The 15,764-nt window shown below is 33.0% G+C and overlaps 1 protein-coding gene across 2 annotated transcripts; it reads right to left on the bottom strand.

Annotated features, from left to right (window-relative positions):
- Positions 1 to 1,150: 1,150 nt before the first annotated feature.
- LOC107418329 (twinkle homolog protein, chloroplastic/mitochondrial) lies at positions 1,151 to 15,252 on the bottom strand. Of its 2 annotated transcripts, XM_048467441.2 has the most exons (21): positions 14,753 to 15,251; positions 14,404 to 14,534; positions 13,318 to 13,373; positions 13,175 to 13,232; positions 12,956 to 13,066; positions 12,025 to 12,108; positions 11,197 to 11,277; positions 10,567 to 10,632; positions 10,367 to 10,483; positions 9,477 to 9,524; positions 9,316 to 9,401; positions 9,152 to 9,212; positions 8,337 to 8,519; positions 7,464 to 7,595; positions 4,760 to 4,821; positions 4,474 to 4,557; positions 3,666 to 3,797; positions 2,271 to 2,367; positions 2,051 to 2,185; positions 1,873 to 1,940; positions 1,151 to 1,487 (listed from the first exon to the last, which is right to left on the bottom strand). In XM_048467441.2, the coding sequence occupies exons 1-21, from the start codon at positions 15,021 to 15,023 to the stop codon at positions 1,433 to 1,435; spliced, it is 2,118 nt and encodes a 705-aa protein (XP_048323398.1). In that variant the 5' UTR covers positions 15,024 to 15,251; the 3' UTR covers positions 1,151 to 1,432. The 2 variants fall into 2 exon arrangements, with proteins under 2 accessions (XP_048323398.1, XP_048323399.1); XM_048467442.2 differs by lacking the exon at positions 1,873 to 1,940 and having other exon boundaries at positions 14,753 to 15,252.
- Between the last annotated feature and the right edge of the window lie 512 nt (positions 15,253 to 15,764).

Below are 15,764 nucleotides of genomic sequence, written 5' to 3' on the forward strand. Positions count from 1 at the left end.
TTTTATTTTATGTATTAAAGTGTTTTTATTTGGAAACAATAAAATTTTATGTAGCCTCATTGATTTTTGCAGCTCAGCTGGCACAACTGGGATAGCGCCACGTGGAATAGGATACTGTTTACTATTTCTATGCCTTCCTTGTATTAGCCCAAATTGTCCTCTTTGTCCCGTTGTGGAAAAAGGAATTTCTTGTATTTCCCGATGTCCACAGCCTCTCACAGCTTGCCAATTGGCACAGTATAACTGGTGAATGACGTGTACCACATTGTTTGACTTGGTCTTGTAATCAAATGATTAGTTGGCTAAGCATGTGAGAGGATTGGGCCCCACCTAAATAATGCACCGGATTTGAATGCTTTTCGTTTCCATTGGAAATTTTAATCAACTACATCGACAGCCCATCAAAATCCATAATTTAACCCACTCATATGGACCCCTCTATTGTTTATTCTTTACCATGTGTTTGATTAATGGTTCTTCACCCTAATACTTCAATTTTTCTTCCATTATTCTCATCCCTAATGTATGAAGGGAATCTTGATTTTTCTTTTTTCATTTTTTTTCTACACGATTTATTTATTTATTTTTTACAAATCATGAATAGTCAACCAAAGACTAGTGTTTTTGGCCGACAATAATTACATATTTTACAAGTTAAACCATTTTTTTTAAAAAAAAAAAAATTTGAAACAACTTTATTACAGAAGAAAGCAATGATTGGACTAATTCTTTCATATCTTTAATATTAGAGTTTATATTCTTCAAAATTTTCTTCTTACCACATCAATCTTGAGACTAATCTTTCATGTTTGAATATTGAAAATCCAATTAGAAATGCTATAATCTAAGCTACATTACGATATCTTCCATTATTAAGTTAAGAGATAGTTCCTAAAACCAAATTTGCATATTTATATCCACTATCTAATAGTTTTAGAATATTTGTTACTTGGATTGTTTGTCTAGTTTGGTATTGAATAGCAATGAAGCAAAACAAACATCTCAAAAATATTATAAAAAAATAATAATTAAAAAAAAAAAAAAGCAACGTTGAGCTCGATATATAAAGTTTCCAAAGGGTGGGTCGAAGGGAGGAGAAATTTAAAGTTAGCAAACCATACACAGAAAAGAAAATTTTAGGAGCCGAAAATTATCATTTTTATGTAATTTGATATCTCAAATGAACAAATCTATACAAATAAGCACTTGAATGACATGCCTCCAATAGTAAATCAAACAAAATTTTCAGCCTATCCACCTAAAACTTTTATGTTACAACAGATTCCAAAAATGCATCAATTAGTTTTCTTCTCTTCTGTTTCCAACATTGAATGCATGAATTCAGAAACACCCACCGGAATCAAGAAATTCAACAGGCCCTGATATCCAATAGATGCTAATGTACAAGGCCTTTTCCAAGTTACATTATTGCCTATTTCTTCTTCAAAGACGGTGGTTCATTTGCATCCAAAAATTGACCAGTAACCCTGTCCAGACAATAAAAACAACCACCGTCATTTTTGTCTCAAAAGACTATTTTCTGACTCTTCTTTTAGGTACTACCCCTACTGTGACAAAACCAGAGTACTCTCATCGATATTAACAACTAATTGCATGTAAACCAATTTGAAGAAATATGTTTTGACCTGATATATTTAATAAAAAAAAAAAAAATGGCCAAATACGAGCGCAACTTTACATGACAAACACCCTAGACTATGTTATTTCATTGCAACCAAATGCAACTAACTAATGCTACAACTAGTATTTTATGATCACATGTAATTCCTCAAAAGCATTATATTCAAGCATACAAGTTTTCTATGGCGATGAAACTTGGATTTGCATATTCGTGACAGAAAGTAATCATACCTATCGTACAACAAGAATGCATCACCTATAGTTCCTGCAACCTTATTCCGTACCTTCCTAACACAAACCTGCAAATTATGAAGTATGACACTGCACTTCAACGCCTACACCGACAGCCACAGGCACTATACAACAACAGTGAAAATGGAGTGGAGTAGCATTGAGAAACAACACTTACTTGAACTTGATCAATAGGACCAGCCTCTGGATCCCGATTACGATGGATTACAATTCCATTATCACATTTGTTTATGAAGTGTGCACTTCCACTTATATCATATAGATTGGGTGGACCCCCAACCCAATTGTGCAACTGTTAGCCATGGGAAAAATTGGCAGAAAGCATAAGTAAAAAGTAACAAAAAGATATTAATACAACAGAGCACATGGCAGCAAACCTGTCTAGGATGCGCTACAAACCAAACATGGCAAGCATGATGTTGAGCAAACCGTTTAACCATGGTTAGCATCTGACTGACATACTCTGTTTCTGTCCTGTTACAAGTGAAAACAAATTTAACTTCAGTGAATAAAAAATTAAATTGCAGCTACCTTTCTTCTTCTTTTTTTGGGCTTGTGGTGGGGGAGGGGGGGAATCTAGAGACAGAATTTCAAACTTCATCATCAGATAATATCTACATAGCCATGGTTCTTAAGTTTCTATTCCATGTGGTGCAAAGAACTAGACCATTATTTTAAAATAGCTACCATCTACAGAAAAACCATCATCTTCTTCCCACATTTATCTGATGCTTATTATATAAATATTCCAATTTTAATCCTTTTATGGTAGATATAAGAGTACGCTTGGAACGTCTAAAAGGTTAAGAAATAGAATAGCTATTTTATGGGATTAGTTATTCTACAGTATGTTATTTTATATATTCTTTGGGATAGTCATTCCTGAATTTGTAGGAATAACTATTTCCTTTAAAAGGCAATAAAGAGACCTCATAAGGTCCAATATAATATTTTAGGCTGTGCATGGTCTTATATGCTTCCGGTTTCCATGCGGTGCAAAGATCCAAAGAGCACTATAATCCATACCAACAATAACAAAATTATCAACTCCTATTGTTCGTATGATGGGTTTTTATATCAAGTTTTGAATTTTAATTCTTTTATGTTCGGAAGTAAGGGTAAACTTGCAAAGAAGACTGAACCTAAATGAACCTAAACTTGCAAAGAAGAATGAACCTAAATGTAGTTTACCAATAGTTGTATTTACCAACGGTTTCAAAAGGCACATCTCTGCATGCATGAAATGTGCCTTGATGTGCCATGTGCCCTACAAAACCTGTAGGGATCAATTAAACTTTTTTTTTTTTTAAACAATTAAATGTAATAATTAACAAAATATAATAAAATTTTCCGGTAAAAGGCACCTAGAATATTAAATTTCCAGCAAATAGAGAAGAAAACATCAAGTGAAAAGCAGTTTGAGATGCATGATCAGAAGGAACAGATCTAAAATGAATAGAGAGAAGATAAAGATTTTCGCATAAACAGGGGCAAAGGGTGTAGTGGCAGGATTAAAGACTGAGAATACCTTAAAAATTAAAAGTACCTAAAATCCTAAGTCCTAACGTAATAAAAATGCAAATAAACATAGTATTAAACTAGAATACAATTCTAATTCCACTTCACAGGAAGAATGAAGAGTTCATATGTGGTACAAATTCAAGAATGGGTCTAGGGGCTTTAAACTGCTACTTCTCATAAACTAGAGAAACATTTTCAAACAGAAAGAAAACCTACAATCAAAATGCAGAAGAGGTGTTGAAAGGACTCACTGGCTCACAGGACGCTGATGATCGAGCTCGTTGTAAGGGTCAATTACAAGTCCACGCACCCCATACCTTAGAACTGCTGCCTTTGCTAGATCAAGAACCCACTTTATACTTGGAAGGGAATCATCTTCACACCTGTCACATGGTCCATAAGAGAAATAAAAAATGGCACAGTGAAATTCATACCTTAACTAAAGGAAGCAAAGAGTTTACACCAGAAAAATGCCAAATAAAGCTATGAAACTGATCCTCATGACAGGTAATCAAAAGATGTAAATAGATAATTTGCAAAGATGTGAGACATAATATTCTAAGATAAAAGTCAGTTAATGTTCATGCGAATGCATCCTAAAGCACCAACTTGAAATGATATTGTTATGTACTCATTTTACGAGGGCAAAGGAATATATAATGGTGCAAAATTGATCAGAAAGACCAATCCCAGCCAGAAAGGAGCAAACAGAGTGTTTGTTACTGAAAAATTTTCTCCTAGAAGGCAAAGTGATATTTGTTGGACTAAATAAAGCAGCTGCTAGCTTAACCCCTCCATACAGGCAGCTCTACAGCAGACTGACACCATACCCATATCAATATTTCAATGATAACAGATCTTGACTATTCAAAACAGACTTGTCTTACTAATCTACGAGGACTTAAATCAGTTCCATCGCAACAAACAGAACAATAATGCTATCCAGACCAGGCCAAATAGGCAGGATGTAAATTTAGCAATAGCATTACTAATCATGTTAACATTTCAAATTTTGTTGCGTTAACATATGAAACAGCTTACTTATACTTCCAAACTCACCTTATGAGATAAAATGTGTCACTTAACCATTGCTTTCCCTGCTCAAACTCTTCAATACTCATTCGCTCAACAGAGCCACCATAACTTCAAGCAATATATAGAGCAAAGGTAAAGTTAATGACAAGAAAATGAAAATTTTGAAACAAGGAGAATAAGAGAAAAATAAAATGTTATGAAACTTAAAATATCCTTAAATATCAGTGCCAAGCTACTTAAAAGGAAATTAAACTTTGTAACAAAGACACCTAGTTCATGGAAAGCAATTACAAAAGACAAGAAAAATCACCGCGCTTCAAAGAATGGCTTCTTTATGTGTTTCTCCAACAGTTTCCTTGCATGCTCTCTAACCTTTGAACCATTACATGAGTAGAATGAGCACAAAGTGCAGCAACAGGAAAAGTGGATGCAACTAAATGGATGATGTTATTGGTCTATAATAATTTGCACATAAAGACACCGGAAGTAACAAATCAAAGTTTCATAGTTAAAATTTTGAAATATAAGTAAAGATGATCACCCAAAATAACATTTTTTCTTATAATGTCATTGCTCATAAAAACCAATGCTTGAATGAGACAAGGCACTGGGAACAGAAAAATTGTCAAAATACAAAATTCAAACAATGATATCCATCTGTTTCATCTAAAGTTAATAGGGGCCATTTTTGCATTCCAAATTCCAAACTAAACCAGATATGTAAAATGTTTGAACAATGGAAATCACAACAGCATTTTGTAATTGTATTCCTACGAAGGCACAAGAAAAACACAAATGCACAAGCTTGCAGCCACATAGAGGTATGGAAATGTGAGTAATGGTGAACAACCCAAATCAGAATAATATATAATAAAAATGCTGATGCAAGTGAAAATGAAAGCATATTTGGTACAATCCATTTTTCAAGTATCTATCTACTATATTTCATTGTTTAGACTACCGATGAAGATTTGCAGAATACTTTCCAGAAAATTCATAAGAGGGTTCCACGTGGGAGAGCAGTTAAAGGGCCTTAAAGACCAATTGATATCTTGGACTGTTGTATCAATAGTCAAATCAAAAGGACAAGGAATGAGAAATATCAAAAGGAGGAATCCTGCTTTACTAGGTAAAAAGTTGGTGGGATCTTGCAAATATATTCTTACTTTTATTTTACAAGAAGACCACATGCTTGCTTGTTTCCTATATAATGTGAAGTGGGCATTAAGTAATGGTCTTGGTTAATCAATGAAACTGGGTGATGGAGAATACAAAAAATAATTAGAATTTATAGGATTTTTATGATTTATTTAGGGATTTTAATATTATAACGTTCTGTCACTGTTTTGAATTAGTTTCCTAGTTTAATTAGATTTCCTTATTGTATTTAGTTACCTCATGTTAGTGGGTTGTTTTATTATATATAGGGACTATCATAAAGATAATTAAGATTATGAATTATTGAATAAAGTTATTTTCCCTTTAGGGTTTTCCCTTGTTATTCCTCTCTTCTAATATTTGTCTGTTTCTCTCTTTGTTCTTCCAATTCTACCCCCTTCGTCTTTATCTCCCCTTTCTTCTAATTCTCCCTCCCTTCTTGTCAAATTCTATCGATTTCTTCTATTTGTTGTCACTGTGCTACATCACTGGGATTTTATGCGAATTCCCCCAATCTGTTCATCATTGATGATTAGTAATGTCAAAGGCTTTGCTGGTAGAAAGGTGGGAATGTTCTTTGGATACGTACAGTATTGGCTTTTACCATGGAATACTTGGCTAGAAGGCCTTTTAAGGACAAGAGTCAAGATTTGAGGACTTAATGGGATAATATTAAGTTTTGGGGCTTCTTTATGGGCATACACTCAAAGGACTTCAAGGAAATTCACGTTTCTTTGATCCTAAGTTTAAGGATATTCTTTAGTTTCATTACTTATGTTATTTTTCTTCGTATCTAAGGATTTCTTTATATGAAATAATTAACCAATAAAAAAAAAACTATATTACGTAAGTTTCCCATCACAATTTTAAAAGAAAATATATGTAAAAACTAAAAAATGTAAGCACATGCACCCTCACATGCACACTCACAGACATGGTCATTAGAATTAAAAGGAACATGTTACTATTCAGGCAGGATTAAATTTCAAAAGAAGTACACAGTTAAAGCAATCCAAGAACTCTTCCAACTTATACTCGTATATGTCACTTCCTAGCAACTGAAACTTTTGGATTTTAAGAAATATGGTTAACAGAGCCTTGGCTGTCAATTTGTAAAGGTGTTTAAATCTTGGTGGCTCCCATTTTCAATAGTTTCTTCTTCTGCATCTTTATGACTCTAAAATTAATTTCTATTTTTGGGCAGGCTTATTCATGAAGGTGAGTGTTAGTATGTGTTTTAGTCAGCTCACATAGTTGAGCTCACTGGGAGTGATGGAAACTAAACATATTAAACTTCTTAGCAGCTTGTGCTTAAACTAAAGACTCCAAATTCCAGAATGTTTCTTAAATCTACAGGCAGAAGCTACAGGGCATGCTACGTTCCAGTCTTTAATCTATATCCTGTAACTAGTGAGCTTCAATTATAAATATAAATGGGTGGTTGTTTGGAAGATAAGCCTCTGCAGTTTTCAAGAGAATATTTTGTTGAAAAAGCAGTATTCAACTTTCCTCAGAGAGAGAAAAAAAAAAGAGGAAAAAAAGGAATATTAAGTGTAGAATTTAGAGGGCAGGACATAAATGCCAATAGTTAGATTCTAAGAAATTGGCACAAGATAAATGAAAAAATAAAGAACAGAAACTGTCATGAGTCATAGCACGATATTCAATCTAACACTTTCAACTAGAAAATCTTTAATAACTTTTCAAAATAATGTAGAGCCTTACTGATATTCTCCCTTCAGATCATTAATACTATGTCCTGGAAATAGTACCCATATATTGACATACAATATACAAAGTTGACAAATATACATAAAAGAGTAAACATCAAAAACATTAAATTGGGATCAGTTTACCTTATTCTCCATAGAGCAAAGTGCAAATCTCCAACCAACACGTTCGTTGAGATTACATAAGAGAGCATCAATCCACTCACTCTTGCCAGAATTAGGGACCCCAGTTACTATAGTTAACTCACCAGGCACAACCTGATCAAATAATAAAATATGAATTAGAATAGACTTTCTCTCCATAAGCAGTCACCAATACAAGTCAGCAAATATCAACCCCTTAAGGATATAAAATAAGAAACAGTCAGTTCATAAAAATAATAAGATTAGCAACAAGACTTACAGATTTCTACCAGTTATGTTTTCATCATAACCAAAAGAACAGTAACAAACAACAGATCAAGTCATTTTGGTGATATTTCTTTATTAAAAATATAAACCACTCTAAACCTAAATTCTAGAGGATGAGAAACCTAACAATTATTAACATAACATAAAAAGAGAATGCAAGAAAAATTACAAAAAAGTCATGTACTTTCTGCTGAGTTTTAACTTAGTCCCCAAAGTTTTTTTGAAATTTCACCCCCTGCTATGATATAATGTCAAATTTGCCCCTCCACTGAGTTTCAGATAAGAGCTTGATGAAATTGACCACCTACTACTCAAATGAGTAGCCTACATAGACAGTGCACATCTAAAACAGACCACATTTTTTTTTTTATAAAAATCAATTAATTATTATTGTTTAAAAAAGTAAGAAAGCATGGCTAATAAATTATTTCATTTCATTTCCATCACTTTGATTTCAAAAAATCTCTAATGTAAATATATATTGTCTATATAGGTCGTCTACTTGAAAACTAGGTGGTCTCTGTAATCATTCATTTTATTTGTTACTTTTCATTGAAAAAGTGACAGGTAATCTAGGATTACACTAACATTGTATAACTCATCCAGAGCCCTCCACCCAGTTGGGGCACCAAATTCATATCCTAATGTCCGATGATAATATGCATCAATTTCATCAAAGTAGTCTCGGAAATTGAACAATCCCCTAATAGGATATAACTCGGCATCCTCAATTACTTCCTTCAGTGCATCAGGACCCAAATACATGAGAACCTGCAAAAGCATATTTTACAATATGGTAAGATGTTGCTAGAATTGTCTTAGAGAAAAATAGCAAGGTAAAACTCAAAAAACTTTCAAAACAAACTATGTGACCAACGAATGACAAAATTTATACATGGGGAGTCAAGGGGAAGATTCATGCTACAGACGATGTAGCATGATAAATAAGCAATACTCCTAATATTCCAGAGTTTATAATCTATCAACTTTTGATCAACAATACCAAGACATCAACCTGTTATTTCTGAATGGAATAACAGAATTGCACAGACCTCCCTAGGATACTAACGTATAACATGCAAAATAAAAGCCCACTGGACTTCAATAATCAATTTGATCTTGAAAGAAATCAAACACATACATACAAACAAATCATCATGCCTAATGTGTGTGTGTGTGTGTGTGTGTGTGTGTGTGTGTGTGTGTGTGTGTATAGAAAAGTAACCAATAAGGAAAAGTCATATGCAAGCTTCCTACAATTCTGCATTCTGAAAATACACATCACAGTTATAACTATATGATTTTAAGTTGTGCTTGCGTCAAGGAACAGCTGGAACATATTATCCAGAGTTTGATATTAAAATTTGCTCACTATTACAGATCTGTATATTATCAAATCCAACCTCATTTGCATCTTTGAAATGTTCGACATCATTTTTTTTGGGCCATCTGACTCGCCAGCATCTGTAATAACATGAACAACATAACAATTTAACCAAGAACTCATGAAGAGTATTTCAACACTAAACAACAATAAACAATGTTAACAGGAAACAACGATAGAAACCTCTCTCTTCCAAGGCGACGTGCAAGCTCTTCTGCCAAGGCTTGACCAGGGTTATCTCCATCAGTGGCAAGTATAATACGCGATGCCTATCATTATCACAAATTTAGTACCGAATCAATCAACTCTATAACTTTAATAAGTGTAAAGCTATTATAACCAACCTTCTTTAAGTACTCTTTGCAGTTCCACAAGTACTGATACTTTGTGTCCTAGCTTTACAGAACACAGAAAGAGCATCAGATTACTAGGATTAAGTAGGGATAAATTGAAATATATCTGAATTGAACAAAGAGTTGCAAATCTAGAAAAGAACAAGAATTTGTTTAAGTGAACCAGATATAGGAGTCCTAATGAATCAAGAAGTGATAAATGTTAGCAAGTGTTTGGGACCAAAATCTGGTAAAATAAACCTAAGAGATTATATAATTACTCAGATTAATTACTTTGTTCAGATGATTAGAGTATAGAGAAAACTTGGCATTCCTAATTCTTAGCTTCTTTTTGGGCATCACTCTTCTAAAGAATTCAAGAATTCAAAGATTACCCATTTTTCATGATTAGCATATGTTGGACGGATGCCATGTGTAAGCCAAATGCCAGTTTATGTTTTATTGTTGCTCTTTTATGTTTTGTATCCCTCTCTTTCCATACTTTTCACCTAATTCACCAATTGGTAATGTATCGAAGAACAATGATACCATTATTCCAACAGTTATAGCTTTCTATTATATAGATTCTGTATTCCTAATACTAATTTCCTTTGTTTATAATCTTTGAGAATTTCACATCCTCCTTTTATGTAACGTTTGGTTCTTATTTTAAATAAAGTAATGTTTCTTAGAGAGGAAAATTTAAAATCTTCCTCTCTAGGTAAAAAATAAAAAGTTCAGAGGGCAAATTGCAAATGGAGCATAGGTGCAAAAAACCCTTAACTTTCCAAACTAGAGACTCCTTTTGTGTCATTTACCCCAGTGGATACTATTTTATTTATGTACAAATAGAACTACACAAAGTCAAAGATTGCGGCAAATTCCCTAAGCATAACACAAACCCTTTCTTCAGGTGGCAAATCCTTTTTCGAAACTGATGCAGGTGCACCATCAGGGACACTAACACAGTTAGTGAAGCCAGCTTCTTCCATTGCTAGTTTATCCATTTCTCCCTCAACCTATAGTATAGAGTAATATGTCAAGTATTAGAGAGAATTATAACTTATGCAATCATTTGTTGACAGAACAGAGGAAGACATACTATTATAATATCATCAGTTTCCTCTATATCATCAAGCCCATAAAAAACCTTTTCAGTATCTGCTTCCTGAAAAGAACCATAGGACAAAGGAAAATGAGATCTAAAGCCATTATTAAAACTTCTTTATACTTGAAAAATCCAAATGAAAAAGAATTGTCAGTTACACACTTATCCCAAAAGCTTAAGCTAATTGGAAGTGGGCCAACTATGCATATCAAAGTATGACAAATAGTCTTAACACTACCCTTCATGATGAGGCTCACCCATTAACAGAGGACAAAAACTAGGCCTTACATGTGCAGAACAGTTGATTAACAGAAATAGGACAGCAGGATTTGAACAAAATGCTTGACAAATAACTAATCTCTAATACCCTGTTAAGTTCCCAAAACCTTAGATTGATGGGAAGTGGACCAAGCTATGTATATCAAGCTAACATGTATTTTTTACAATAAATTTGAGAACATTATCAAAAGCCAAGCACAAAATGAGTTCAAAAGCTATGCAACATTATTAATAGATGTATGTGTGTTGTGTATATTCACATACACACGAATACATAATGTTCAACATGCAAATTTTTATTTTCAACCACTTGAATATAATAAGAGCAACATTTTTCAATCGTACCTGCCAAAACTTCTTGTCAATGTCCCGATACTTGCAACTAACCAGCGTTCCATTTCTCCAGTAAGTAAATGCAATAGCAATCTGCATAAGGAGGAAAAAAAAGAAGAAAAAGTATCAGACTTTTTTGGTAGAAGTATAGTCAAAGATAAAGTATCACAAAATATTTTCTAAAGTAGGAAAATTTACATCTTAATTTTGCATCACTGTTTCTTTTCTTTCTTCACTGCTTCAAACAGTTTTTACTTAGAAAATACGTAACAAAAACCTAATAATCCAAAGTGGAAAATTAACTAAAAAAATTGGCTACCGCACTGAAAGCCAACTTGACCCTAGATATGATACATATTTATTTTCCTTCAATCATGCCATCCGTTCATATTTTAACCTAGTTAGTTGCTTATCCTCTCTTTTTAAAAATACAAAGTAAAATAGAACAAAAACTGCATTAGATTTTAACTACAGGCTTAGCTAAACAAGGATGCACACTTAATTCTTTTATTGTACATTTCTTGATTAATTGGAGATTTTCAAAACTTTTAAGTTTGAAATTCTTTTGACCTTCTTAAAATAAATAACGCATTTTAATTTAATTGTCAAACAAAACGAACAACTGAATCAATATACCAGCCTGCTCTCCTGTCTACTCCTGGGCTCAGTTTTGAGGGCTATGAAACAAAACAAAAAGGACAACACTAATATATTCATCCAGATAATGTTGACAATCTGCTAAATATATTGTTCTATGTCAAAACAAAAAATGAGATCAAAAGCATTTAAAAGAAGATGAACAGGAACTAATTGTTTTCATTGTTCAGCAATATACTGCACCTGATCACCATAAGATTTTTGCATTACAGCATTTCTCTGCAATGTCTCCCTTGTAATCATTCGCTCCGCAAAATAACCAACTAGCTGAAGCAAAGACGAATAAGATTACATTAACTACGATGCATCTTTAAAAGCATAAATTCACTTGAGAATATTACTGGTATTAAAAGAACAAACAACATCAAACTTCAAACAATAAAGCAAAAAGTTCATTATCAGGACTCAAAGGCAAGCATTTTTCAGCGATGCAATCATTCGTTCTGTAACAGCAAACCAAATAGACATTTGGCAATTGATTTTTACTACGACCCAAGCAATCAAATGGATAGAAATCATGCAAACCAAATAAAATTAAAAAGATTTGCATTCAAGTAATTAAACTTTGCCTAGTAAACACTATAACAAGAAACATAAGTATTTAAATGATAGGGATGACAGCTAATATGGTTGGATTAATGGAGTAATAAGGGGAATAAGTAAAAACAAATTTCCCATCGAGAAGAGACAAGGAAAAAAACAAATGCATTTTAAATTTTCCAACACACACATTAGCCAATCCAATCCCAAATGCTGCTATCGTGTGAAAATTATGAGCTTAGCAGATAAAAACTTAGATAGCATAATAATCCATAAATACAACTAGTCAGCTTCCTAGGATCACCTAATGCACGCTATTAAAGAAAAGCCCACCAAAAAAACTTCTTTTTCAACTACACAACTATGTCAATCAGATAATATTTGAGAGAAGGAAACATATACATATCAAATAAAAAAATATAGCTGTCCTTAGCTTAAATGACAACTACAATTAAATTCCAACTTTGGTAAGAAAGTAAGGTACAATAAATAAAGCTAGTGAAACAAACTGCCCATTCATTCTTATTAACATTATTTTCAACAAAAGTAATGCAAAGAATGGGAAGTAAAAAACCTCATCACAAAGTGGTTCCAGGTTTAAACTTTCCACTGATATTTCTCTTATGTTCTTAACTTTGGTGATACGTTGTGGAGTCTCATAGGATGGTCTACTACCTGCAGAAGCCTGAAAGAAAGGAGCAACAATAAGCCATGTGACCCTCACATCCATTAACATTCAATATAGTGTCATTTAAAATCATTTTAAATGAACTCAGATAAGAGATGATGTTACCATTGTGCTGCCTTTCCACCCACACTTTCCGCGAAAGCACATCCACAAAGCAGAACTCCTACACATTACACATGCAAACTATAAAGATGATTTACAATCTGTTAAAAAATGAAAAGAGAAACTGGTGAAAGGGTAAAGCATACCAATCATGTGAGATATACAGCGACAAGCTCGCTTCCTCAGAATCACCACCTTTGCACTAGCATACAGAAGCAACTACATCTGAGTTAAAAATTTAAGATTCAAAATAAAAACTTTTTAACTCAAAATGAAACATATAAAAACCAATGGAAGCCCACTAAAGCTAAGAATTGCACAGGTTTCTTGTTACAGATATTCATTCCAATGGCCTAAGTTTCTACACTAGATGATAATTTATTTTTAGCAATTATACACATACTCATTGGCCGGTATATAACTTTCCAACTGGTGTATTAAATGGAATGTTTTAAGTATTTCCACTCTTTTCCCTGAAGCATATACAATCTTTTAAAGTGCTGCTTTTAAAATGGAATAAACAGCACAAACAGACACATCAAGAGCCCAATAAAAAGAGCAATCCTCCTACTGCAGAGCCGTCTTATTTCAATTTCTTTTTTGTATTCTCTAGAATATCCTAAAAACATATACCTTTACATGATGACACAACATTGTTTACAATTAAAAATTCCTGCATTGATGAAAAAAAAAAAAACAATAATTCAACAACAAAATTACACCATATGTCAGTCTTGGCCTGCATTACAAGATATGTTTTCATATAATAGGAAGTTCATATACCAAGCTATTCTGGACAACTTATTGTTATTCTACTCAGTAAATCTACTATTCAGCCATTTTTTAACTTATTACTCTGCCATTAGTTAGCCATTTCCATAAGGGATTGTTGTAAGATGTCTACTTTTTAAAATTGTCAACTACTTTGATGTTAAAATGGTTAAGAACTACAGCTAAATCTGTCTTCATAATTGTCTTCCATGCACCTATTAGTCAGTAGTCACCTAGATATAATACCAACATTGCAACCCCAGTAATTTATTTATATTATTATCCAAGCAGCCTAGAGTTTAAACAATGTTAATTTGAAGCATATTTTATTTTATTATAATTACGAAAGAAAAGAAAAAAGACTTGAGAAACTAAAACAATGAGCATATAATTTTTGAACTTTAATTTTACCACCGAAATCATACAATAACGTAGGGACGGAAGTAAGAACATAAGTATACCATGGGACAAACCAAGTGGTTGTACTGCCCTGGTGTACATATTTCTATGTCCATGCCAAGCTCCTCCAATTTCTGCGTCAAACGTCTCCTCATGGCAACTAAACTCCTCTCCTCTGCGTTCTCCAAAACAGCTACATAAAAATTTTACAAACAAAAATCTCTTAATCTTTCAAATAAGCATCAACATGTACACACAAAAATCACACTTTTTCACCGGGTCCTGAGTTATTTAATAAACATAAAGTTGATAAATTTAAGACTAAAACAACCAAACTCAGGGTGAGAAACAAGTACACCTGCACATTTCAAATACATAGAGAAATTGGAATGCGGGTTTGAAAAGTCATACCGGGTCTAGGGACATTAGCATGAGATAGTGTGTAACACCCATTAGTTTTAAGGCAAAATGGTGAAGTTCTGGAGCTGGGTTTTGAAGGAAAAACAGAGAAAAGGATTCTGTAAGTGTTGAGGAGTTGCCTGTTGTGTGAACAAGGAGTGGTAGTTAATGGGTTGGAAAAGGTGGACTTGAACAATTGCTTTGAAGCCATGAAAAGAGTGGCTGAGGATGAGGGAGACGCACAAGAGGAGAGCTTGTAAAGTGGATGAGAAGGAAAACGCATTTCTGTGCAAGGTGCAAACCCGCCTCGGCACGAGTATTCTATACGTGTGTCTATGGCTTCCTCTCCATGTTTTTTCAAAAGGGTCAAACGGCTGTGACGAAGGAAGAGTAATCGGTACTAGTGCTAGTAGGGGTCCAAAAGCGCTCTTCTTGTTTCCCTCTTTTGTCTGTCTGGTCTGTACAAATGGGAATAAGAAATCGGAAACCCGAAACCGAACCTGAACCGCAAACGGCTCACCTGCGTTTTTTTTTTTGGGGGGGCAGTCAATTCCACTTTGATTTTTTTTTTTTTTAATCAAAGAAAAAAAAAATTCCCCCATGATTTTCTAATTTATTTCATAGTTTTTTTTTAAATAAAAAAAAAAGCTCTCAATTTTTTTGTTTTCATTTTTTCTATTTAATTATTAAGTATTTTGTGTAATTCAAATGTTAATTAGTAATTGTTAAATTTGTTAAATATTTTGATTAACTACATAGAGAAAAAAAAATCATCACCAATTTTAAATTATTTTTTAATTTGATATTTTTGTTTATTTATTTATTTATTCAAAACTTATTAACTATTTTAAATGTCTAGCAAACCTTACCTATCATTAACTATTTTAAATGTCTAGCAAACCTTACCTATCATTACAGAACATATAATAGAAGTGAATTTATAATATATTTTTTTAATATTTTCCAAGTTTTCATTGGATATGATTTATTTAATTTTATTTAACATTTATATAATTTGTTATTG

Source organism: Ziziphus jujuba, chromosome 1 (assembly GCF_031755915.1).
Source record: "Ziziphus jujuba cultivar Dongzao chromosome 1, ASM3175591v1".
NCBI classification, from domain to species: Eukaryota; Viridiplantae; Streptophyta; class Magnoliopsida; order Rosales; family Rhamnaceae; genus Ziziphus; species Ziziphus jujuba.

Bases quoted from the DNA above. Each gene is read 5' to 3' on its own strand.
- LOC107418329 (XM_048467441.2), bottom strand. From the start codon at position 15,023: ATGCGTTTTCCTTCTCATCCACTTTACAAGCTCTCCTCTTGTGCGTCT. The intron at 9,525-10,366 runs GTTTGTGTTATG...CTGTAAAGCTAG, and splicing joins ATTTGCCACCTGAAGAAAGG to GACACAAAGTATCAGTACTT. The intron at 8,520-9,151 runs GTTGGATTTGAT...ATGCTTTTGCAG, and splicing joins ATTTCAAAGATGCAAATGAG to GTTCTCATGTATTTGGGTCC.